At 37.9% G+C, this 25,142-nt stretch overlaps 1 protein-coding gene across 1 annotated transcript in view; it reads left to right on the top strand.

Annotated features, from left to right (window-relative positions):
* Positions 1-25,142, top strand: part of Klhl32 (kelch like family member 32) — a 195,627-nt gene that overhangs the window by 58,027 nt on the left and 112,458 nt on the right. Inside the window, exon 4 of the mRNA XM_048353802.1 lies at positions 23,254-23,361. Within this exon, the coding sequence (XP_048209759.1) occupies positions 23,254-23,361 (108 nt within the window). The remainder of the gene's footprint in view (positions 1-23,253; positions 23,362-25,142) is intronic.

Below are 25,142 nucleotides of genomic sequence, written 5' to 3'. Positions count from 1 at the left end.
GTTATTTTTCTTGCATCTTATGCTCTACCATTGAACCATTTAAAATGGTCCTGTTTCAGTCATTTCTGTTTTTATTATTATTATATGATTGTCTGATGTTTTGCAAATATTCAATAATACCTATTAATTGAATGAAGAAATGTTTTCTTATTACTGTAGAATTCTATGTGTTATATTTTATTTCTTAGTATTGTGAATACTGAAAATAGGCAAATCATTCCAAGATTTATTTTCCTTCTAGTGTGATCCTTTGAAGGTAATTACTTTGATATAAGTGAAGTGCTTTCATACTCTGTACTCTGATATCTGGCAGATTATTTTCAAGCTGAAGTTTCTTGTTCCGATACAGAAAAGGTGAAACTGCAGTGGTGAAAAACTTAGGCTTTGATGTTCTATTCCTTTATGTTGGTCTGAGAGCTAACACCAGCTTTTCCTTGCTTAAAATATGAATAATGAATGGGTTTCTGTGATCATTGTCGTTTTAAAAGAAAATATAAAAACACAAGACTGAGTCAAGAAGAAGTGACTTCTTTGAAAAATTAAAATTTTAGGCATCCTTTCAGCAATGTGAGCACCATAGAGCATTAGCAAATGCCATAACTGAGTCAGAGCTCGGAGTTCTTTCATAAAAATGGAAAGCTGTGGTGGAAACAAATGGACCAACTTAGGAGTGATATCTGAGTTTCAGTGCGGCTCAGGGACTGTCTGTTCACTGGTGGCTTCCACTGTGCTCAGCAAAGAGTGGGTTCTACTTCAGTGTTTTCTAGGTTGTTCATACACTTTACCAACTATAGTGTGGAAAAAAGGCAGGTCTTCTGATTCTCTGTGTGTACGTTATTTCATCTGTAAACTGATGACCATCAATCTCTCTCAGGTCCCAGTGTGTTGCTTTTGTTCCCCCCTCACCCAAACAGATAAACAAACAAGGCAAAAGGAAAATAAAGCAAAAACAGCAACAAAGGAAACAAAACTCTCTTGTTTCCATTTCTTAGAGTTCATTTGGATAAATATTATTTTGTATGATCAGATGCACATAACTATTGTGTCTTCATGATCCTCTCCTAAAAATATCCTCCTCAGGTCTCACTCTGTGTGAATGCCTAGAGAACTGTATAATTTATCATATCCCAGTGTGTTGTTTTTGTTTGTTTGTGTGTTTGTTGCCAAACAGTATGTTGGAACTCCTTTCCTTGTTGGTTAGAACATTCCAGTCAACATCTCATGTTTCTCCTCTTCTAAGCTGTTCCTTTCTTAACTGTATTGTAGACTGTGTGGTTACATGTCACTCCCTGCTCAGTGTGATAAAGTGTCACTCCCTGCTCAGATGCTCCATAGAGCCGCACTGTCTGGACACCAGACTCCTGAAGTAGCCTTACCCCAGATCATCATCAATGAATCACATCTTTGTTCCTCCATCTATTCATTCAATATTAAGGCAACACTGTTTTCCAAGCACAGTATGGTCCACCTCATGGAATTGCACTTCTCAACTTTCTACCTGTGACCTTTTACTTGGCTCTCCATCTACTATATCTTATCCATTCTTATCTACTATATCTTATATATCTAATTACTGCTAACAACAAGAATGATGTCCCTTAGGAAGCCTGATCCCCATCCTCCTCTTCCTTAAATTCATAACAATATCTTCCTTTCCTGAAATCTTAAAATGTTTTGTTTGTCTTGCTCAAAGAATTAAAAATTATGTACCATGCACTGAAGTCTCTCCTCCAGTGACAGCTTAAGAAAGGAACACTGTCTAGCCGAGGGCTAGTGAAGTTATTTCCAGACTTCTCAACACATTGAGTTGAGAAATGTTAAATCAGAGGATGGTAGAAGTCAGGGACCTGGTGGCCTTCAGTCCTTGAGAGAAAGAGTGAGAAAGAGAAAGAACACACAGGAGCACCCATGTTTCAGGCCCCCATGTAGACTGCCTATGAGGTTCTAGAAGCTGTTGTTTAATGCTTGCTTAAAATCTCCATAAACGCCTACACTTTCTGGCCAAGGAAACAGATGTCTGGACTATCTAACAGTACTTCATAGATGTGTTAGTAAAGTGATTCAAATATGACATTTCAGAAAGTTAAATATTTGTGTATCTTTCCCACTGAAAGCCCGAGTTTGCTTCTGCCTATGTAATTTTTAGATCTGAGAATGGACATGAAGCCCACAATATTTTTAAGTAGTCCATGTTCCATGCGTGTTTGTAATCATTTTCCCTAACTATTATTTTATTAAATGGCACAAGAGACAATTAAATGAGTGTGTAATATGACATTATAAATAACTTTCAATTCAGTAGACATTGGTTACATCCCTACCATTCTCTAGACACTGAAAGATGCAGACAAATGAAACAGTTGTAATATAAAGTGGTTGGTATTAGGGACTTGGCATCCAGAATGATGTTTTGAGATCAAGCCTTGTTTTTAATTCCCTACCGGTTTTGGTATTATCAATCAATAACAATGACAACAGTAGTAACTACCATTGAGCATTTACCATACTCCACAGTCCTTATTTAAAATGTTTTATGTGAATCATTCCATTTTGTCCTCTAAAGAAACCTATAATGTGGAAATTAATATCATCTTCATTTTAAAAGAAAAGAAACAGGTCCAAATTTAAATAGCATCCTGGGGGCGGCCTGCATGTTTGCGTAAACACTAATAATGGCCTGTGCTATGGAGGGAATGAATATGTAGGGAGAAGAGAGGAGAGGCTTGGAGAAAGCAGAATCAACAGGACTTTTGGCAGATGGTGAGGGAAAGACTTAAGACTGAGACTTAAAGGGGCTGAAAGGTGGCTCAAGCCTGCCTAGCAAGCATGAGACCCTGAGTTCAAGTCCCAGGACTGCAAAACAAAGAAAAAGAGAAAGAAAGACAGGCAAGAAAGAGACCTGAGCCCTCAAAATCTTATCATGTGTATGTGCACTGAGTTTGAAAGCAAAGAGAGACAGCAGGCCTGTGATATAACTGCCAGGAGGAGTAGGAATGAACATGGTTTATACTGACCGACCACAAGCACTTTAAAGGAAGCAGCATCATTGTTGCAGCAATAGATGAAGGCTGTGAGGGTAAATATACATCTTTTATCTTTCCTAGAAGGGTGAAACGAAGGGCCTGGTTAGTCTTCTAGTCTTTGCATCCTTATAGCCCACTGCAGGGTCGGGCACAGCATAGATCTGTCTTCATTCTTCCTGTTATATGGAGCACTCACCAATGCCTTCTCAGAACTTCTCTCCAAGAGCATCTGATATATGTATCCTATCTGTTGGAAACAATTAGGCTGTCTTGCTTTGTAAGAAACTATCCTGTAAAGACATGACAGTAATAGCATTGATTGCATTAATATATAAATAGAAACATCATGCTATCTTCTAGTCAGTCATTTTTTAGACTCTTCCTTAACATTTCTGAACCTCAGAAATCAAATGTACAGACACATGGTGTTTATTACATTAAGGATAAGCATCATAATGTTGATGGTTATTTTTCTTCTGTCCCCAATCCTTAAGCCTCCTGTCTGTATTCCTAGCCTTCTCCTCAACCTTCACCCCTTCCTTGAACCTCCAACATGCTTTACAGTGAACTATCTTTTAACTTAAAAATAAAACAAATAATAAAAAACAAATGTACCCCTGAATAGTCAAATGCTATTTGAATACTAAAAGACTTTTTAGTGACTTCAGTCATGCATGCCACACCTTCCTTCAGATCAGTCATTGCATTCAATGCAAGAATTCAGATTTACTCATGTTCTGTTAGAGTATTGTACATCTAATTAAGACAGTCTTCAAAAGTTAAATTTTAGCTGAAAGCAACACCAAAACTCAATTTCAGTAAAAGAACAAACAAAAAGTAATGAAGTAACCCTTATCCAATAAAAACAGCAACTGAGCATTTACCACATAGAAACATTTGGTCTGGACTGGGCCAGTGGCTCATGCCTGCAATCCTAGCTACTCGGGAGGTTGAGATCTGAGGATCCTGGTTCAAAGTCAACCCAAGCAGAAAAGTTCCTATGAGACTCTTGTCTCCAATTAACTATTCAAAAACCAAAAGTGGCACTATGGCTCAAGTGGTAGAGCACTAGCCTTGAGTACAAAGAGGCTCAGGGACAGTGCCCAGACCCTGAGTTCAAGCCCCGTAATCACCACCACCAACAACAGCAAAAAACATTTGATCTGGTTGTCACAAGGGCTGAGGAAGTTGTGTGTCGCAGCTTCTTCACAGAGGGATGAAGGTCTCAGGAATATATAAGATAGAACATGTTGCTGGAAAGAACAGAATTTGGAAAGATGTCTGAATCAGAACGTAAATGATACTTTACTTAGATAGCAGAAATGGAACAAGGGTAAGACGATAGTGGAAGGGACAAAGAAAGAAGAGTCAAAAATGTATGACTAGAAGTATGGCATAAGGTTTAATCAAAATCAGAGAGTTTCGGGGCTGGGGATATGGCCTAGTGGCAAGAGTGCCTGCCTCGGATACACGAGGCCCTAGGTTCGATTCCCCAGCACCACATATACAGAAAATGGCCAGAAGCGGCGCTGTGGCTCAAGTGGCAGAGTGCTAGCCTTGAGCGGGAAGAAGCCAGGGACGGTGCTCAGGCCCTGAGTCCAAGGCCCAGGACTGGCAAAAAAAAAAAAAAATCAGAGAGTTTCAAGAGACTGATATAGTATGTGGAATATCAAAGACACTTCAACAAGGGAGTGTCCACAGATTTCTGTAAAAGAAAGCTGAACTTTAAAGGCTGATCATGTGAAACTCTTTATTCCTGTTACTGAAACTGTGGTCCACAGATCAGCGCTAATCCGTGAAATGCTTGCAACCAATCTACGCTAATGACCTGTAGGATGCAATTCAGCTACATCATCACACACTATGTTGCTTCTGTAGATTAATTTTTATGGAAAATTTTCTCAAATCAAAATGTATTGGAGCTCAGCTGTGTTCTGATGAAGGATTCTGCTACAGTTGAGAGTATGAGTGTCCCCCAAAGACCCGTAAACACTCTTCCTCTATAGTGCAAACTTTAAACGGTGAGGCCTTATGGGAAGACTTCAGGTCACTACAGTGGTGACCTTAAAAGGAATTATGAAGTACTGGCTTTATCCTCTACTCTGTTCCCTGCTCATGATGTGTTACCTATCTCACGTATTTCTTATAGTAGCTGGCTAACACAGTTTCTTACCTTACATTGGACTCTAAGAAGCAGTTCACTAACAGCCTACATAATACAGATATTACAGAATGGGGATAAACACATGTTTCTATTTTAGACATTTTATAACTTCATTGTTAGATCATATATGGTACAACTACAATTTCTATTAAAAATACTTTCTGCCAAGTTGTAGACATCAAATGAAACTCTCAAGAATTTTTTCTAATAATTCTTTTAAAAAATTTATTGTCAAAGGGATGTACAGAGAGGTTACAGTTTCATACGTTAGGCCTTGGGTACATTTCTTGTACTGTTTGTTACCTCCTCCCTCATTCCTCCCTCCACCCTCCCCTTTTTCCCTCTCCCCCCATGAGTTGTTCAGTTGGTTTACACCAAATGGTGTTGCAAGTATTGCTTTTGGAGTCATTTGTCTTTTTATCCTTTGTCTCTCGATTTTGATATGTCCTTTCACTTTCCTAGTTCTAATACACGTATATACAGTATCCAGTGTACTCAGATAAGATACAATGATAGTGTGGGTACAACCACAGGAAGGGGACACAAGAGCATCATCAACAATAGAAGCTACGGTTTCACATGGCATGTTGAAAGTAATTACAACAGTGATATAACAGTCACTTCCGTAACATATGGAGTTCATTTCACTTAGCATCATCTTATGCATTCATAAGGGCATAGCTGTTAGGCTCTTGCACAAACAAGAACTCACTAAAGTCACCAGCACAACAATGTTCATCGCAGCACAATTTGTCATAGCTAAAATATGGAACCAACCCAGATGCCCATCAGTAGAAGAATGGATCAGGAAAATGTGGTACATACACATAATGGAATTTTATGCCTCTATCAGAAAGAATGACATTGCCCCATTCATACGGAAATGGAAGGACTTGGAAAAAATTATACTAAGTGATGTGAGCCAGATCCAAAGAAACATGGACTCTAATAATTCTCAATATTAGTTTTGGGAATGTTCACCATTGATTTTTTTGGCCTTATTTTTTCATTCTCCTCACTTGAGCACATTTCACATGACTTGACATATATGGAATATGGAACTATCATAAAGCCCTTTATTCTCTGAATAGGTAAACTATGGTATATCCATACCATGGAATATTACTCAGTAATGAAAATAAACGAGCTACTAAGCCATGAAAAGATGTGGTTAACACTTGAATGCGGAGCATCAAGTGAAAGAAACCATATGGAAAAGATCACATGCTGAATGATTCCAACTAAGTGACAGTCTGGGAAATTAAAGACTATGGAGATAATAAAAAGTCCAGTGGTTTCCAGAAGCTTGGAGAAAAGAAAGGGTAGTGAAACTATTCCAGATTGTACTGCAGTGGTGGATACAATCATCACATATTTGTCAATACCCATAAAATGTGCAGTACCAACAGAGAACTCTAATGTAAACTATAGACTTTCTTTGACAATGATGCATAAATGTTGGTTTATCAATTTTTGTCCTCGTGGTAGTGCATGTTGATAGTACAGGGAGCTATCCTCAGGGAGATGTCAAGGCTATGTGGAATTACCTTTCTTCTCAGTTTTTTTGGTGAACCTAAAACTGATCTGAAATATAAAATATATCAATTAAGGTTTTTTAAAATAAACTTTTTCTTTATTTTCAAAATGTGGTACAGAGGGGTTACAGATTCATGTGTAAGGTAGTGAGTACATTTCTTGTTCAACTTGTTGACTCCTCCCTCATTTTCCCCCTCCCCCTTCCCTTTCCCTCTCCTCCCCCCCAAAAAAGTTGTGCAGTTGATTTACACCAAATAGTTTTGTAATTATTGCTTTTGGAATAGTTTGTCTTTGTGTCCTTTGTTTCTCAATTTTGAGGCAAGCACTCTTGCCACTAGGCCATATTCCCAGCCCTGTCTCTCAATTTTGATATTCCCTTTTCCTTCCCCACTTCTAATACCTTTTAAACAGCATCCAAGGTATTCGGGTGAGATATAGTGTGGTTGTAACCACAGAAAAGGAATACAAGCCCACAGAAAGGGAATACAAGGGAAACAAAACTAAACAATCAAACAAACAGACAAGAAAAAAATTAAAAATACAAAAGGTATGGTTTCACATAGCATGTTGATAATAATTACAATAGTGGTATAACTCTTGTTTCCATAATGTGGAGTTTATTTCACGTGGCATCATCTTATGTGATCATAAGGGTGTAGCTATGATGGGAATGCAAACTTGTTCAACCACTCTGGAAAACAGTGTGGAAATTCCTAAGAAGGCTAAATATAGAGCTTCCCTACGACCCAACAGCCCCACTTTCGGGCATCTACCCAAAAGATTACAAGCAAGAGCACACTAAAGCCACCAATACAACTATGTTCATCACAGAACAACTTGTCATTGCTAAAACATGGAACCAACCTAGATGTCCCTCACTAGGATCAGGAAAATGGAATTCTATGCCTTCGTCGGAAGGAATGACACTGCCCCATTCATAAGGAAATGGAAGGACTTGGAAAAAATCATATTAAGTGAAGTGACCCTACCCAAAGAAACATAAACCCTATGGTTTCCCTCATAGAGAATAATTGGTACATGATTAGGCTAGTCATGGTAAAAGATCAATTAAGGTTTTTAATGAAGGAAAAAATATTGCAGTTAGCTCACAATGTTGTAATAACTGTTTTAGTGTTTTCATGGGAAATGACCTTACCATGATGGATTTTTTTTAACATTTAACAAAGAGGATGTGAAAGTGAAATATATCCATTTGAGGAGTTGATAGCTTTAATATACTTAGCCAGTGGTCAATCAGGTCTCAGTTCCAAAGTGGATTGATTCTAAGAATAGCAGGAGTGGGTAATTTAACTGCAGAGCTGCATCTAAAAATGATTTGACAGGTTTGTCCCTTAGCATAGCCATGCACCCAGATGGCACTATGGGAAACTGCACATACAGGCTATTGTACTGGTACTGTTGCAAAACAGAAAAATAAACATGGCACTGTACCCATCTATGTTCTCCAAAGAAACAGAATCAATAGGTGATTAGATAGATAGATAGATAGATAGATAGATAGATAGATAGATAGATAGATAGACTGTAAGGAATTGGCATTTAGGTGATTATGGAGGTTGAAAAATCTTGGATCTACAGAAACAAGTTGGAGACATAGGAGAACTAGTGGCAAGTTCTAAAGCAAGTTTGAAGGCCTGGGAACTCATAAAGCCAGTGGTATATGTGTCAATCCACATCTGAGGCTAAAGGCACAAAGCCAATATTCCAGACAGAAAGAATTTGTTATTACTCTACTTTTTATTCTATTCAGATCTCTGACCGATTAAATGATGCACACCCCCATTAAGGAAAGAAATTTACTCAGTCTACCAATTACACTGTAAGTCTCATGCAGAAACACTCCCACAAGCAAACCCAGAAATAATGGTCCCTTTAGTTATTTCTGATTAGACATCTCCTGTTTTCTTAGACATACAATTTATCCTTCATTTTCTCTTGGATTTTTATTGTGCATGTCATGAGTGAAGAAAGAACCACATAAGTGCTTTTCTAAAGACAGACCTTGCTATGTGAGGAACAAAGTTTCAATTATTTTTAGATCAAATGAAAGACCTTAGAATAAAAAAAAAAAACTCACTCCTCTGTATTTCTAAGTTTTTGTTTCCCCATAGCAAGATAGTCATTCATCTTACCAAGCCTTTTCCAAAGCATGCCTAGATAGCTTGTAGGAACAAAGTCAGCACTGCTTACTGGAAACTGTCAATGGATGTGTAAAAGTATTTCTTGGACCATCAACAGTTGACTCAAAAGGACACTTGACTGCTAGTTGTTGATTCTCAGTGGAATGCCATTCTCATCAGTAGGATTCAGAAGAGGGAGCAGAGGGCCATGATGTATTTTCCGTATATGACATGATTTCATTACTAAGCCATTTATCTCTTGTCTAGCCAAGCCCACATGAAATTTCATTAGGTCAGAGTTGAGGTAACATAATAAAATTGCTGGGGTATTTTTTTAAGAATAGGGGACATGTTTTTCTTTATGGTGCAACACATGATAGCTGAAGGTAATAGGAATTTTATCTACACATTTTAGGCAAAATCAGTTTTCAAGAGACTTTGTGATAAATAGCCTAACAAACACAGCAAAATATGTCCTAGTGGTGGAATGACACAAAGTTCATAGTAATGATAACAGTTTCTAATTACTCAGCACAATGTCTATATGTGGTACAAGCAAATATCAAGACTCAAATACAAAGTAATTTGTGTCTTTTTTTGTAACGCATAAAACATTCATTATTTTAAAAGGGCAGTGAAAATTCTTAAGCTGTAAAAAAAAACATTGACTTTTATTGCTACAGTCTTTGAACTTATATACATTTATCTAAAACTCCAGTTTACTAAAGTATGCAAAATAAATATGTTCAGAGCCACCTTTTATTTCAAACTTTGCATAAGAGTCAGTGTAAACCAATCCCCTACTGATATAAATGTTAAGCTTATTTGAAACTTGTTAATGGGAAAGATATTGATTGTGCAGACAGGCCAGAAAAAATGAAAAATTTCTTACTAAGTAAATAATAATTGTTAGTCAGTCTACATACCTTGAATACAAAAGGAAAGTTAGCACTTATTGTGTATTTTTTCCATAGCTTCATTACAATGTGAATTTGTAATGTTTACTTTGTTTTATCTTCCAATAACTCTTGATGGCTCCATACTCCCATAAACATTTCATTACCTGAAATGGTACAGAATCCAAAAAACATTCTGTTCAAGGTTGCCCTGAGTTATTAAGCATTTTGAACAGTGTCATTTCCCCCAAAGCTGTTCATGTCCTAATCTCTGTAGCCTGAGATTGTTAAAGACTTTGGCATAGAAAGATTATCCTGGATTCATAGAGCTTACCCAGTGTAATCATTGGGGCCTTAAAGATGGGAGGAGGGAGTTAGAGAAGGAGCAGCAGTTGTTGGAGTGATATGATTGCTGGCTTTGAAGGAAAACAATATGGAGCAAATGACCCTCTAGAAGCAAACAAGAAGATTTCTCTTAGAGTCACTAAAAGAAAGACAAACTTCTGACGCCTTGAGGGGTTTTTTGCTATCTTAAAAAAATTCTTTATTTATCTGGCTGGGAATATGGCCTAGTGGTAAGAGTGCTTGCCTCGTGTACATGAAGCCCTGGGTTCGATTCCTCAGCACCACAGGTACAGAAAAAGCTGGAAGTGGCGCTGTGGCTCAAGTGATAGAGTGCTAGCCTTGAGAAAAAGAAGCCAGGGACAGTGCTCAGGCCCTGAGTCCAAGCCCCAGAACTTGCAAAAAAAGTGAAGTACAGAGTGGTTACAGTTTCATACATAAGGCAGTGAGTACATTTCTTATCCAAATTGTTACCTCCTCCCTCATTTTCCCCCAACTCTCCCCTCTCCAGTTCCCTCTCCCACCATGAGTTGTACAGTTAGTTTATACTATATAGTTTTGTAAATATTGCTGTTACACTGGTTTGTCTTTTTATATCTTGTCTCTCGATGACATCTTGAGTTTAATCAGTGAAACTATTCTCAACTCAGACTTTCAGAACTGTAAGATACATGTGTGTTGTTTTAAGACACTCAATTTAGCTTTATCATAGCAACAAAGAAATTATTGAAGACATTGTACTAATCATTAACTGATGTGAATTTTCTGTGAATTTTAACATGTAGCTTTCCTATCATCTATGTAGACTTGGCCTGATAGATGACACTTGAAAATGGGAACCAATCTGAAGTCTCAGACTTGAAGAGGAATTAACCATAGAAAGGTCCATTATTTGAAAACTAAGTGGGTCCTTTTATTTCAAAACAAATCATCAGAAAAATAGAACAATTCTGATGTGTAAAACATTTTACTGTTGTTATTTTATTGTACTCAGCACCACAACATAAAAGAAATATTTCAGTTTTGTCTTTTTAGTTGGCTTTTGGTGACAATGATAAAGGCTAAGACTCATGTAGAGGTTCAGTATCAAGGTACTACTGTTATAACTAAAACAAAAAATTCTAGGAAGTGGTGCTGTGGCTCAAGTGGTAGAGTGCTAGCCTTACGCAAAAGGATGCCAGGGACAGTGCTCAAGCCCTGAGTTCAAGCCCCAGGACTGACAAAAAATGCATTTTTCTTTAAAGAAAATTAAGGCCAAACTAAGGAAATGGAAAAACCTCCCATGCTCCTGGATTGGGAGGATTAACATTGTCAAAATGGCAATATTGCCAAAGGCTATCTACAAATTCAACACAATACTCATCAATATCTCAACACAATTCTATAATGAAATAGAGGTAGTAATCCAGAAATTTATATGGAACAATAAAAGACTGAAAATAGCAAAAACAATCCTAAGTAGAAAGAACAGTGCTGGAGGAATACCAAACTTCAAGCTGTATTACAAAGCTATAGTAATAAAAACAGCTTGGTATTGGCACAAGAACAGGCCTGGAACAGAACTGAAACCCAGAAATGAACCCGCAGACCTATGGCTACTTAATCTTTGATAAAGGAGCTAAAAAATAGGATGGAAGAAAGACAGCCTTTTCAAAAAATGGTGCTGGCAAAACTGGTTCAACACCTGTAACAAATTAAAACTAGATCCTTATATATCACCCTGCACCAAAATCAAATTGATCAAAGACCTTGAAGTAAAATCAGATACCCTGGAAACACTACAAGAAGAAATAGGAGAAACACTTGGGTACCTTGGCACAGGAGGAAACTTCCTTAATAAAGGCCCAGAAAAGCAACAAATCAAAGAAAGGTTGGACAAATGGGACTGCATCAAACTGCAGCTTCCTCAGGGCAAAGGGCATAGATTGCAAGATAAATAGAAAGCCCACATTTACCAGCCATACACCGGACAAAGGCCTCATATCTAAAATATATACAGAACTCAAAAAATGAAATTTCTCTAAAACAAATCCTCAAAGAACCAACAGCCCCCTCAACAAGTGGGCTAAGGACCTAAAAGGAGATTTTCCTGAAGACAAAATGAGAATGGCCAAGAGACACATGAAGAAGTGCTCTGTATCACTGGCCATAAAAGAAATGCAAATCAGAACAACATTAAGATTCCACCTCACCCCAGTAAGAATGTACAATATCAGGAAAACTAATAATAACAAATGCTGGAGGGGATGTAGCCAAAAGGGAACTCTACTACATTGTTGGTGGGAATGTAAACTTGTTCAAGCAGTCTGGAAGGTGGTATGGAGATTCCTCAGAAGGCTAAACAGAGAGCTCCCTACAACCCAGTAGCCCCACTTTTGGACATCTACCCAAAAGATTACAAGCAAGAACACACTAAAGCCACCAACACAACAATATTCATTGCAGTACAATTTGTTATTGCAAATATATGAAACCAACCCAGATGCGCCTCAGTAGAAGAGTGGATCAGGAAAATGTGGTACATATACACAATGAAATTTTATGCCTCTATCAGAAAGAATGACATTGCCCCATTCGGAAGGAAATGGAAGGACTTGGAAAAAATCATACTAAGTGAAGTGAGCCAGACCCAAAGAAACATGGACTCTATGGTTTCCCTCATAGGGAATAATTAGTACATGATTAGGCTAGTCATAGCAGAAGATCATAATAGCCCAATGTCTGTGCCCTTATGAACACATAAGATGATGCTAAGTGAAATAAACTCCATACTATGGAGACAAGTGTTTTATCATTGTTGTAATTATTTTCTTTTTAAAATAGATTTATTTATTGTCAAAGTGATGTACAGAGGGGTAACAGTGTTGTAATTATTTTCAACATACCATGTCAAACCATGCCCTTTTTTTTTTCTCTTTTTCTCTTGTATTCCCTTCCTGTGGTTGTACCTCACTATCAGTGTATCTGATTTTAGTACCCAGTATACTGTATATATGTGTATTAGAACTAGGGTAGGGAAAAGGAATACCAAAATAGAGAGACAAATGATAAAAAGACAACCCATTCCAAATGCAAAACCATTTGGTGTAAACCAACTGTACAACTCATGGGGGGAGAGGGAAAGGGGAGGTGGAGGCAGGGGCGGGGAATGAGGGAGGAAGTAACAAGTTGGATAAGAAATGTACTAATTGCCTTACGTATAAAACTGTAACCCCTATGTACTTCACTTTGACAATAAAGGAAAAAAATTCTAAAGACAAAAAAAGCCAACATTTGGAAGCCAGGTACTGGCAACCCACATCTGTAGTCCTAAGGAGGCTGAGATCTGAAGATTGGGGTTCAGAGCTAGCCCTAGCAGGGAAGTTTGTAAGACTCGTCTCTATTTACCCACCAAAGAGCCAATAGTGAAGCTGTGGCTCAAGTGGTAGAATGCTAACCTTGAGCAAAAGTGTTCAGGGATAGCACCCAGGCTTTTAATTCAAGCCCCAGGACTCCCACAAAAACAAACAAAAACCCCCAATATTGAGCTTTCAAAAAACTTTTAAAGACATAGACCTGATAAGCAAATATTTTACCTGTGGGATATTTTGGCCATATTTATTCAGTAGTGACAAGACCTTTGAAAGTACAGATACAATTATAGGGCTGGGGATATAGCCTAGTGGCAAGAGTGCCTGCCTCGGATACACAAGGCCCTAGGTTCGATTCCCCAACACTACATATACAGAAAACGGCCAGAAGCGGCGCTGTGGCTCAAGTGGCAGAGTGCTAGCCTTGAGCAGGAAGAAGCCAGGGACAGTGCTCAGGCCCTGAGTCCAAGGCCCACGACTGGCCAAAAAAAAAAAAAAAAAAAAAAGAAAGTACAGATACAATTATAAACATAAAACAGACCAAAATTGCTCTATGTTGCAGCTTTTGCAAGTAAAATGATCTTTGTTAAAGCATTTTTATACAGATTTCCCTGAATAATATCTGATATTAGAGTGAGAAACAAAGGGTGCAGAGATAGGAGGGTACATCTTTGTCTCACTCCTGCATATAAAAATACAGTGTAGTTGATGCTGAGAGTAAGTTAAAATTCAGAATGATGACTGTACTCAGTTCCCAACCTAGAATTTCTTAGATTCTTAGTGTAGAAGAATTTTGATTATATCCTGTAAAAGAAGGGGAAAGGGACAATCAGAGAGGGTGAACTTGGGGAAGGTTGTATACATACATGAAAATCTCACAGTGCTCTCTTTGTACAGCAACTATATGCTAATAGAATGGTTTTTAAAGAAGAATCTACAAAATCCATGGTTGTCAGGAACTCTAGAAGTGGACAAAAAAACTACCCAGAGTTGAAAATATGCTGAATTTCTCATCAAAATTATAACTAACTATTGTTACTGAGTAGACTTTGGCATTGTACAACTTGTATTTGATGATTTATCAGTTAGTATCTGCCAGGAAGAGGCCTCAAGACATAGCTTTTCAATTTAGCCAGAAAAAAGAGATAGTACCATTAATGATGGCCTTGACATTCAGCAAAGCCAAATAAAGCAGTCAATCTGACATTTTATAGACATCCTGTTATAGAAGCTCACACTTGGTGGACCTTCGATAAGCATTAATTGCTGGCTGACAATAAACAGCTATACATATGTTGTTTTCAAAGCTTCACATGGTGGAATAAATGGAAGGCTGATTTTAAGGTGCTCTGGGATGGGACCTGATGAGCAACAAGGACTGTGTGGATATTTAGATACAATGGCTTCACAATTTCCTTTTAAAACTGAGCACATTCACTAAAAATATAATTCATTTTGTAATTGGAGGGGAATTACGATTCAAGAGTAAATGTGGTCAATATTTCTTTCTTTATATATAGAATCCCATTCCTGTCTCTGAGTTATTTGACTCAGAGAAATTAACATTTCTGAGTCAGGTGACTACTATTTTTATCGTTGTGCTAATGGTTCACTGTAGTCATGACATTGGATAGAGGTAGTCTGCATTTTATTCGTTTACTTCAACTGATTTATTTCTACTATGAAACAAGAAAAAGTAATCGTACTAACACTTTTTATCAGATATACTATGCTTCAAGTGTGTATGAAATCTTATTTTAATTTTTTCTCTCATCTCCTTTTGGTGCTGTTAAAATAACTTTCAGGCTAAGTTTTATTTTAAAATAGAAATACCATACATTATATAAATATATATGTATATATCATACACACAGTTAACCTCAGCTTTTTCTGAAAGAAGATAGTCAAAGAATAATAAAGCTGATGAAAATGTAAACCTTTACAATTTGGAATTGAGTGAAAACAGATGTTTTATAAAAGAGAGATAAGGCAGTTGATTGTGGGAGTTTGGGGAATAATTATTGGGATCTGTAGGTACATTCTGTTTATCATCTTGGTGCAAAATCCACTCAGAATGAACTGTCCATGCGGTGTGTTGATTCAGCTTCCTGTTGAACCAATTGCTTTTAGTTAGTTCGTCTGATGTTGATTAGATTCTGGATTTGCATGCCCGAATTCCTAGAAGACTAAATTACCAATATTTTCCTCATTTAGGGAGATTTGACTCTCAAGTAAGGAGAGATTTTCATATCAAATCATTCCTATCAACTTGTGATCACAATACATCTATTAGATGCTCCCAGATCCTGCTACGACCCATGGAAACTAGGCCAGTTCATGGGAAAATCTGGTAATAAGCAATAACAATGCAATGCCAAGGTTAGCAATGAGTATACAGCCTTTTTAGGCCGGTTCTGGTTTAAAAAAAAGTAGAGGATCTATCTGTACTTGTACACAGTCTGGCATCTGTGTTTGGCTTTCTTTCAATTGAAGGGCCTCTAGTTTCCAAGTTTATCCAGCTGTTCCTGAGAAGGAGAAACAGGTAGACTCTGAGGCCCTGAGGAAGAATGGCAAAGTGTGTGGGTTCAAGTCTGACTCTTACCAGTTTTATCAAGTTGGCCCATTGCTGAAATTCATTAGTTCTGTTTCTTCATGTTTAAGTGTGTTAATAGTGGTACCTGCTTCACAGAGTTGTGAAGATAAAACTTTAATTCAGGTAGGACTCTGTCCAAGGGCCTGGCATAGCACATGCTAAAGCCTGGGTAAAGAGTAGTTGCTATTTTCATTAATATCAAAACACAGTTCAAGGAAGGCTCTAAGACAAGAAATTATTTATTTTTCCTGATTATTGAGCAAAGTTCATTTTCCTAAATTGAAAAAGAATATCAGAAGAATGATATGTGTATCTTATATGTGTGTGTGATGAATTTATATTTAGATATGTTTTGATAAATAAATTATCCAAAGACAGATTTTTGTAGGATAAAAAAATTCACCTAACTACTTTCCTAAAGGTAGTTTAATTCTCTTACATTTTTGTGAATTAGTGTGTGTGTGTGTGTGTGTTTGTGTGTCTGTATCTCTGTGTCTGTGTTTCTGTGTAAATCAGTACTGGGGCTTGAACCAGGTCCAAACTCTCTCCTGGTTTTCTTGCTCATGCCTGATGCTCTATCCCTGGAGACACACCTCCAGTACCAAATTTTGCCAGCTAATTGGAAATGGAGTCTTGTGATCTTTTCTGCCCCAGGTGGATTTCAACTGTCATCTTGCAGATCTCAGCCTCCTGAGTGACTAAGATTACAGGCTTGTGTATTATTCTTAAAAGTCTTTTTTTCTCTCTCATTTGATCAGATGGAGAGATTTTGCCTTAGCCTACATGGGCAAAGCATCTAGGATGCGTGCAGAGAAAGTGAACTTGAACTTTTGGGAACACCCAAACACTTCAGCATATTGGTTGGGTTGGCCTGTTCTGCCTTAGATTCAGGAGGATTTAATGAAATGCTTGCATAGCAACTAATGTAGTTAGATGGAAGTCTGGTCTGTTAGCAGGGGCTCCTGCCCTCATCTGTGTATATGCCCAGTGATGAGAAAGTGACTGCAGTGTGTGTGTGGCCTGGCTCAAAGCTGGCAAACCAAAGTGATAAGGAAAATGGGAGAATGAAGAGGGTTTCCACAGATAGATTGGGCATCAATGTGCAGAGCCATAGACATATTCTTTTATGTTAGAATGTTCAAGGAAAAGAGACTTAGAAGAGACATTAAAAATAAGAGAGGAGGTGGCTGGGGATATAGCCTAGTGGCAAGAGTGCTTGCCTCGTGTACATGAGGCCCTGGGTTCAATTCCCCAGAACCACATATACAGAAAACGGCCAGAGGTGGCGCTGTGGCTCAAGTGGCAGAGTGCTATCCTTGAGCAGGAAGAAGCCAAGGACAGTGCTCAGGCCCTGAGTCCAAGCCCCAGGATTGGCCAATAAATAAATAAATACATAAATAATAAGAGAGAAAAACTATTGAAATTTTAGATGAAAATTTTGTATGATCTTCAACTCACATTGGATGTTTGCTTTATTGTTTTTTGATATTTTTTTGAGATAGTCTCACTAGACTACAGGGTTTCTAGCGCTGATTTTAAACATTATTTTGTGACTCAGAACTTGGAGCAGATCTTTTTTTATTCCAGTGAGAGATTTTGAGTTTCAGATACATAAGTCTGTAAAGAAGAAAAGAGATGGAAGGTATTAACTTTCTTCTAATATAAGGGAGAGAAAGACTCCATATTCTGAATGTTTTACTAATACTTCTCCAGCAGGAGACAGCCTTGATGCAAAATATAGGGTGTCTTACCACCGCAAATCTTCAAATATGCCAGAGGGGTTAAAGTTGTGTGGTGTAGAGGGGAGAGATTTTTGGATTGGCTACAGCCCTGCCTCTCAACCATTTATATGCAAGTGGTCTGCTTGGGACTCTCCTTAAAACACAGCTTTCCCTCTAGTTAGCTGTGGTATGGGATCCACAGTTCAGCATTCCTAACAAGGTCTCTAGTGATACAATGCTGCCTGTCCAGGAACCACCTCTGGAGGTGCAAAGGCCCCAAATTCATTTTTAACAGAGTAATTAGTTTCATGATTCTTAAATATGCCCAGGGCAGCTTGAAAAGCCATGTTTACAGGTTCTCCTGCTGTATTTTCTTTAGTACAGAATCCCTACTCAGCTTCCTCAATTGCTATACTTTTACTCTTTTCTTCCACAGATTTCAAACTTTTTCTGATATTTCTGTTCCCTTCGAAATGTTCTTTGCTTAAGCCTCACTTACTTGCTTCATGCAGACACTCGATCGCATCTACTTAGTCACTCCATACAAAGTCTGTCTTAGCATAGCTTCCAAAATGCAGTCAATTAAGGCTCCATCTCAGTCAGGATGCGCTTGGAAGTCTTTAAAAACAGGATTATAACATTGGCAGCCATATGAGACTAAAATCTCTCTACCCAGGAAAGATTTTTTTTCATTCACAAATAGTCTATCAAACATATTTAATCAAGAAGAGGAAGAACACTGTCCCTAGATATCTGAAAGAGGAGACTTTATAACAAATAAAATAATGAACAGGAATGTATTGGGTGCCCATGCTGAACCAAAGGACCACAAAGCAGAAGGTGATAGGAACACAAAGGTTGTTTCATCCTCCAGAATAGTGACAACCCATGTGATCAAATACCTGTGATACATGTATATGCATGTGTGTGAGTGTATGTGTATGAGTGTGTGCAAGTGTATATTGGGGGTCAAACCCAGACCTTTGTTTATGCAACAAAGCTACATTTACAATCAGAGAAAAACACCCTTTGAGGATCATCTGACTTTGTTGTGGGCAGCAGATTTGGCCTCCTCATTTACCTTCACTTTAGCTAGTAATAAACAACTTGTATCTTTTATCATGTTGTTCCTTTCTCCATTAGCAGATCCAGGTAGTTAACACATGGCTTCATCCTGGAGGAGAACTCAAAGGAGACAGAAGAGAAATTATAATGGTGCTTGTTTGGAAGGCTCATTATCACCATGCAGTTAAGGATGCTACTGGGCCAAGAGCAAAGCTGTCGAACTTGGTCCATTGAATAAACAAGCTTCATGCTTGGAGATGTTAGGAAAACCAGTATACAGCATAATTTTAACATAGAAGGTGAATTTTTCTTTAGGTAGCTAACATGAGAGAGAATTGATATTTAGTGATGTTAAATTTTGTTCTCTATATTTGTAGTAATGAAATTTCACTGTTTTAGTTTGTCTTGTGGTGTTTTATTCCCTGAGAGTATGACTGTAATGTTAGAGGGAAAATATTATAATATATAGCAGAAAAAAAAAACCCACTCACCAAGCATTGAATCATTACTCATTGAGGCTATTTAGCTCTCTAGATGGTTTGGGTTACTTTTATATTTGTGAGATAAAAGAGCCAGATAGTCCATGTCAACTGAGGTGAGGACCTTGAAAGGACCTATTGCAATTGGCTGAGCAGTTTCATTATCTGAGATTTATTACCCATTATAAATGTGAGCTGTAACTGAATGCAATGAAATACGATCACCATTACCATTAAACTGAGAAAAATGTAATTTTTGTTGATTCAGAAGTTCATTCAAATTTCTGTAACAATGTCTAGCTATTGTAAACATCACTAATTATAGAACACTGAGCATGTAGAAAATACAAAGAACCACACTAGATCTGCTACAGTCATTCAAATTTCTTTTCACTGACTTTCTTAAACAAGTCTGTTAACGTGCATGTGTGTGTGTGTGTTTGTGTGTGTGTGTGTGTGTGTGTGTGTGTGTGTGTGTGAATGCATGCCAGTACTGAGGCTTTTACTCTGTGTCTGGGCCCTGTCCCTTAGCATTTTCACTCAAAGCTGACATTCTACCACTTGAGTAACAGCTCCACTTCTGGTTTATTGGTGGTTAATTGGAGATAAGAGTCTCATCAACTTGATCCTTAAACTTCCTGAGTAACTAGGAATTACAGGCATGAGCCACTAGGACCTGGCTTGAGTATTTTTAACTTTCTAAATAGTATAAAAGTTATGGATTGAGTGTACCCCAAAATAATTCAGCTCTTTTACCTTTATGATTATTTGGATTCCTGAAAAGATGGGCATTCACAGTACATCTTGCTCATATATACTGTATACACCAAAATTACATAGTTTACTAGGGAAAAGGATAGTATTTCAGCAACTCTGAGTACTCAAAAATGTCTATCAAATGCTCTTTTCCTTCCCATAGAGATGGATTAGAATCTCTCTCTCTCAGTTTGGTGTCCTGATGTACCAACTTGAATGGGGTTATAGCTCATCTTGTTACTTCATGACAACTAAAACGGTCCAAGAAAAGTTAATTCATGCTCTGTGATTATAGAATTCAGTTTGTGTCATTCCTATGTGAAGTAGAGAAAGAATAACATGTCTTAAATCCACATCGGCCCCCTGTGTTCGTCACTTAAAGGGAACTGTATTCTCACAAACTGGGTTTTTGATTTGAAGGGTTTGTGGTTGTGGCAGCACATTATCTGCCAAGAGCAGGTTCTGATAACTGTAAATCTCAGCCTGGCCAAGGCTCTTCGAGAGACAAGTCTGTATGAGCCAAGCCAGAATATCTGTCATGCTTTCCTATTTCTAAGCAGACCCTTCTCCAAGGCTGTAGCAGAATGTTGTGGCTTGATAGAAAACATGGCCGTATGTTCCCTTTTCCCCTAAATGTCTATCTTTGAACTCACTTGTGTTTCTGAAATATTTAGTTTATAAGAGATGCTCTTTCTCTTTAAAAACATTCATTTTTATAGTCTAACATCTAAAACAACTTCCTTTCTCCGAGAGAGCTAATTCTTCTAGTATATGACATGATAAGAAATTACCTTTATGTAGTTTTGAAAGTGTGTTGGTTTATTCTCTCCTCTTTGTTTATTAAATACATGCAATACTAGGGTCTGAGCATGCCCCAGTAAATAGACAAGATATGGTGGTTGCTTTCATGGAACCTATAGTTTACCTTTTCAGAAAATCCAATGCTGGGCTGGGAATGTGGCTTAGTGGTAGAGTTCTTGCCTAGCATACATGAAGCCCTGGGTTCAATACTTCAGTACCACATAAACAGAGAAAACTAGAAGTGACACTGTGGTAGAGTGCTAGCCTTGAGCAAAAGAAGCTCAGGGACAGTGCCCAGGCCCTGAGTTCAAGCCCCAGGACTGGCACAAAAAAAAGAAGAAAGAAAGGAAGGCGGGGAGGGAGGGAAGGAAGGAAGGAAGGAAGGAAGGAAGGAAGGAAGGAAGGAAGGAAGGAAGGAAAGAGACAATTAATGCTAACAGCTAAGCACCATTGGGCTCATCAGTTCTTTGCTACCAAAGGAGGCTTTCTTCTTCTCTGTGGGCTCTAAGGGGTCCCCAGATATTATTTCATAAGCCCAGGTTTAAAGGCAACTGGTGTTTTGTTGTGCCAAATGGATAGTTCTTCCTTACTCTGTGAAATCTTTTCTAATTAAGATGCTTTGTAAATTGGTTAAGTTTAATACACTGACCCAGATTTAATAATTACTCTCTAATTTTTAAAAATATGATAGGCATTAAATTTATAACTTTAAAATTTTTAATTTTTATGATATGGTGTAACAACAGTAAGGTGGAAAGTCTGGGTTTATAGAAGAGAGTAGTGGTGGTGATTTCAGAATGGGGTCACTCTCAAGGTGGAAGAAAAGTGGCAGGAGGAGGTAATAAGCAGTACAAGAAATCTACCCAAGGCCTAACATATGAAACTGTAACCTCTGTACATCACTTTGACAATAAACAGAAAACAAAAAAAGAAAAGTGGCAGAAGGCAAGTCTTTATGCTCAGTTTATCCATCTGATGCATCTCATGTATATCTACGTGGTGTTCATATTTTGATTGTTATGAATTAAGATGTAGGGATTGGGTTTGTGTGGATCTCTTTAGGATACTCCCTTTTATCTCATTTCATTATTTCATTTCATTCCTATATAAGTTCGTCCCTTCTTATCTGTGGGGAATTTGTTTTAAGACCTCTAAAAGATGCTTAAAGCTACAGACTATATTTTTCTTGTATATTCTTTTATTATAGCATAATTTATTCATTAGGACTAGGAAGCCATCGATAACAACTAATAGTAAAACAGAACAAGCATAACAATATTCTATAATGGAAGTAATGTGAATATTGTCTCTTTCCACATTTCTTAGTCTAGTCACCGTCTGTGAGAATGGGATGCAATGCAAGATTAACTGGGCTGAGGGGAATGACCCTGTCACTATGATGTGGTGTTAAGTTGCTTCATTAGGGTTACCTGCATTCCAGCATAATGCTGCAGTCAGTCAGTCTGGTAAATGGAACAACTTCTAATTAACTAATGGATATGCAGCATACACAGCATAGTCATACTGGACAAAAGGATTATTTATGTCCTAGGTGAGTCAGAGTGGAAAAGTGGAAGATTTCACCATCTCCTTAGAACAGCACAGAATTTAGAAATTACAAATTGTTAATGTGGGGCGAATTTCCCATGCAATATTGTCAAATTGTAATCGACTGTTTCAATAAAACTACAGAAAGCAAAACAATGGGAAAAAGGTATATTATATTTTCCTGGAAGTGGGATTGTTCAATCATAATGGCAAAGAATTTGGCTGGGTATGGGGGCTAATACCTGTTATACCAGCTACTCGAAAGGAGGAGATGAAAGTACAAAGCCAACACAGAGGAACAAAGTTACTGAGACTCTATCTCAATCAAAGAAAGCTAGGTGTGATTATTCACTCTCTCATTGCAGCTACAAAGGAGACATAGTGAGGCCAGCCTGGTGGGGGGGGGGGGGTGGGCAGGAAGCAAGACTCTTCCTGAAAAATGACAAAGCCCTGAATTCAAACCCCAGTGCTGCCTAAAAAGAACAAAGAAGTCAAGTGATGAAAGTGTGACCAATTGCCCAGAATGTTCAGGCTGGCTGCACATTACTTGATAACAGTGAAACACAAGATGGAGAGAGAATGGGTTCCCTGAGCAAAGTAGCTTTGAAGAAGACTCTGTACATGAGAAACATGGTCCTATGAGCGTGTCATTGTGGCTGCTCACATCTCCCAAGTGACTTGCAGGGACTTGTGTAAATGAGACTCTGTGAATGCCTGTCAGAAACTAATGTCGATCTGTAAGAGTAAACTTTGTCTTTCTTGGTCTCTCTGGGTTGTTGGTTTGCCCTTGCCTTTGCCATTTCCTAATCCAATCTCTCTTGTTTCTTTCCCACCTCAGGCTATGTTCAGTCTTTGCATGGTGGAGAGCGGAGCTGATGAGGTGAACTTACACGGAGTGACCAGCCTTGGCTTAAAGCAGGCTCTGGAGTTCGCATACACAGGGCAGGTATGACACTAAACAGAACCTGAGAGTGTTAGCATTTTATCTGCACCTAACAGAGGATATTATTCCAGAAATAAGAGATTCTGGTACTTTTCTCCTTGCCTGTTTTTGTTGTTGTTGTTGTTTTGTTTTGTTTCTTTGTTTTTGCAGTATTGGAGTTTGAAATTGGAGATTCATGCTTGCTTAGAAAACTCTACCTCTTGAAGGCTTCTGCATAAGCCCTTTTTTGCTCTTGCTATTTTTGACAAAGGATGCCACTTTTCATTTCTCATAAGTCTGGACTGGACCACAGTCTTCCTATATATTCTTTCAGCTTTCGCTAGTATGACAGCATGTATGACAGCTTTTCCTATTGAGACTGGCCCAGATTGGCCTCAAACTGAAATCCTCCCAATTTTAGCCTCCAATATTGGTAGGATTATAAGCATGAGCCACCACACAAGTTTCTTGTTACACATTTGGATATTCTAAATAGCCTTACATCTATGTAATTTTAACATGTTCCAGTGAACATAGCATTGTAATCTTAACTGTTTGCTTGCAGGTATAATTTTTAAACTACCTTATGATGGATGATTTTTATTGTTGTCACTCATGTTCAGTCACTCAATCAAGATGTAAATAGGCCTCAAGGTGTATCTCAGTAAAAATGTTTGTCTGGCATCCACAAAGCTCTGGGTTTGGTATCCAGTAGCACAAAGAATAAAAAGTTCAAAAAAATTTAAATCTTCACAAAACTATGTCCCAAATCTTAACACTCAGTCCTCTTTTCTTAGAGTCAAGGTCCAAGACAGTTAAATTGGGATATGATAATGTGGGGGTCTAGTTTATACATCATTGAAATTGTTACAGGATTTACACGATCTCTAGACATCCATTGACATTAAAGAACTATTAACTGAATCAGTCCAGGAGCAGGACAGATGTTTCTGGTCATTCGTAAATTTTCATCCTTTAATTCCATTCTATATGACTTGAGTTTGGTAGCTGCTATGCTGAAAGAAGAACATCTCTTCATGACAGATGAGGAAAAAGGTAACCATATATAAGTTTATACTTACATGTTCTCAAAAGAATAGGAATGATAACAGAAGCAGAACATAGCACATGGAGGAAGAAAAGAGGGCATGGTCATCCAGCACACAGTACAAAATTTCACAGAGAAGATGAATTAGAGCCTGGAAGAATGTCTGAGAGTTTACCTTTCCTCTGCATTTTCTTCAGATGCATACTCAAGTATGTTATATTGCCCAAGCTGTTGTCTGGAGATAGTATGGCTTGAGATATGGGTCAATTGTTGAGACCACTCTGACAGTGATAATGAAAACAACAGAAAGGAAGGATGCCATGCATCAAAGAGAAGGGGTAAGAGGAGAAGAAGGGGGACAGATCACATGTACAGAGTCGACCACGTCAGAGTCCTTGCCTTAGACTACTAAGGCAAGCCATTGTTATGTACAGTTGACAAATAGTTTCTCAGTGAAGAAAGTGAAGCAAATATTTTATTTTGGGGGGTTTATAGATATTAAGAAATATATCAGTTCTATTTCTTGAAAGTTTTGGAGGTTGAAATTAGGCCCCTACGGCACTCTATCACTTGAGCCCAATGTGTCAGTTTGAATTTTTTCTTGTATATTTAATTCCACGTAACACTGAAGTACAATCACAATTGCATTTGACTATCTCTAAAGGAAGATTGACAACTCACAGCTCATACTCCTGTGCAATGGGAATGAAATGATAAACTGCATGTTTTGATGAAACTACTCAAATCCTTCTTTTAT

Source organism: Perognathus longimembris, chromosome 9 (genome assembly GCF_023159225.1).
Source record: "Perognathus longimembris pacificus isolate PPM17 chromosome 9, ASM2315922v1, whole genome shotgun sequence".
Lineage (NCBI taxonomy): Eukaryota > Metazoa > Chordata > Mammalia > Rodentia > Heteromyidae > Perognathus > Perognathus longimembris.
The sequence above is the reverse complement of the archived record's forward strand: the minus strand, read 5'-3'. Positions and strand labels throughout refer to the sequence as shown.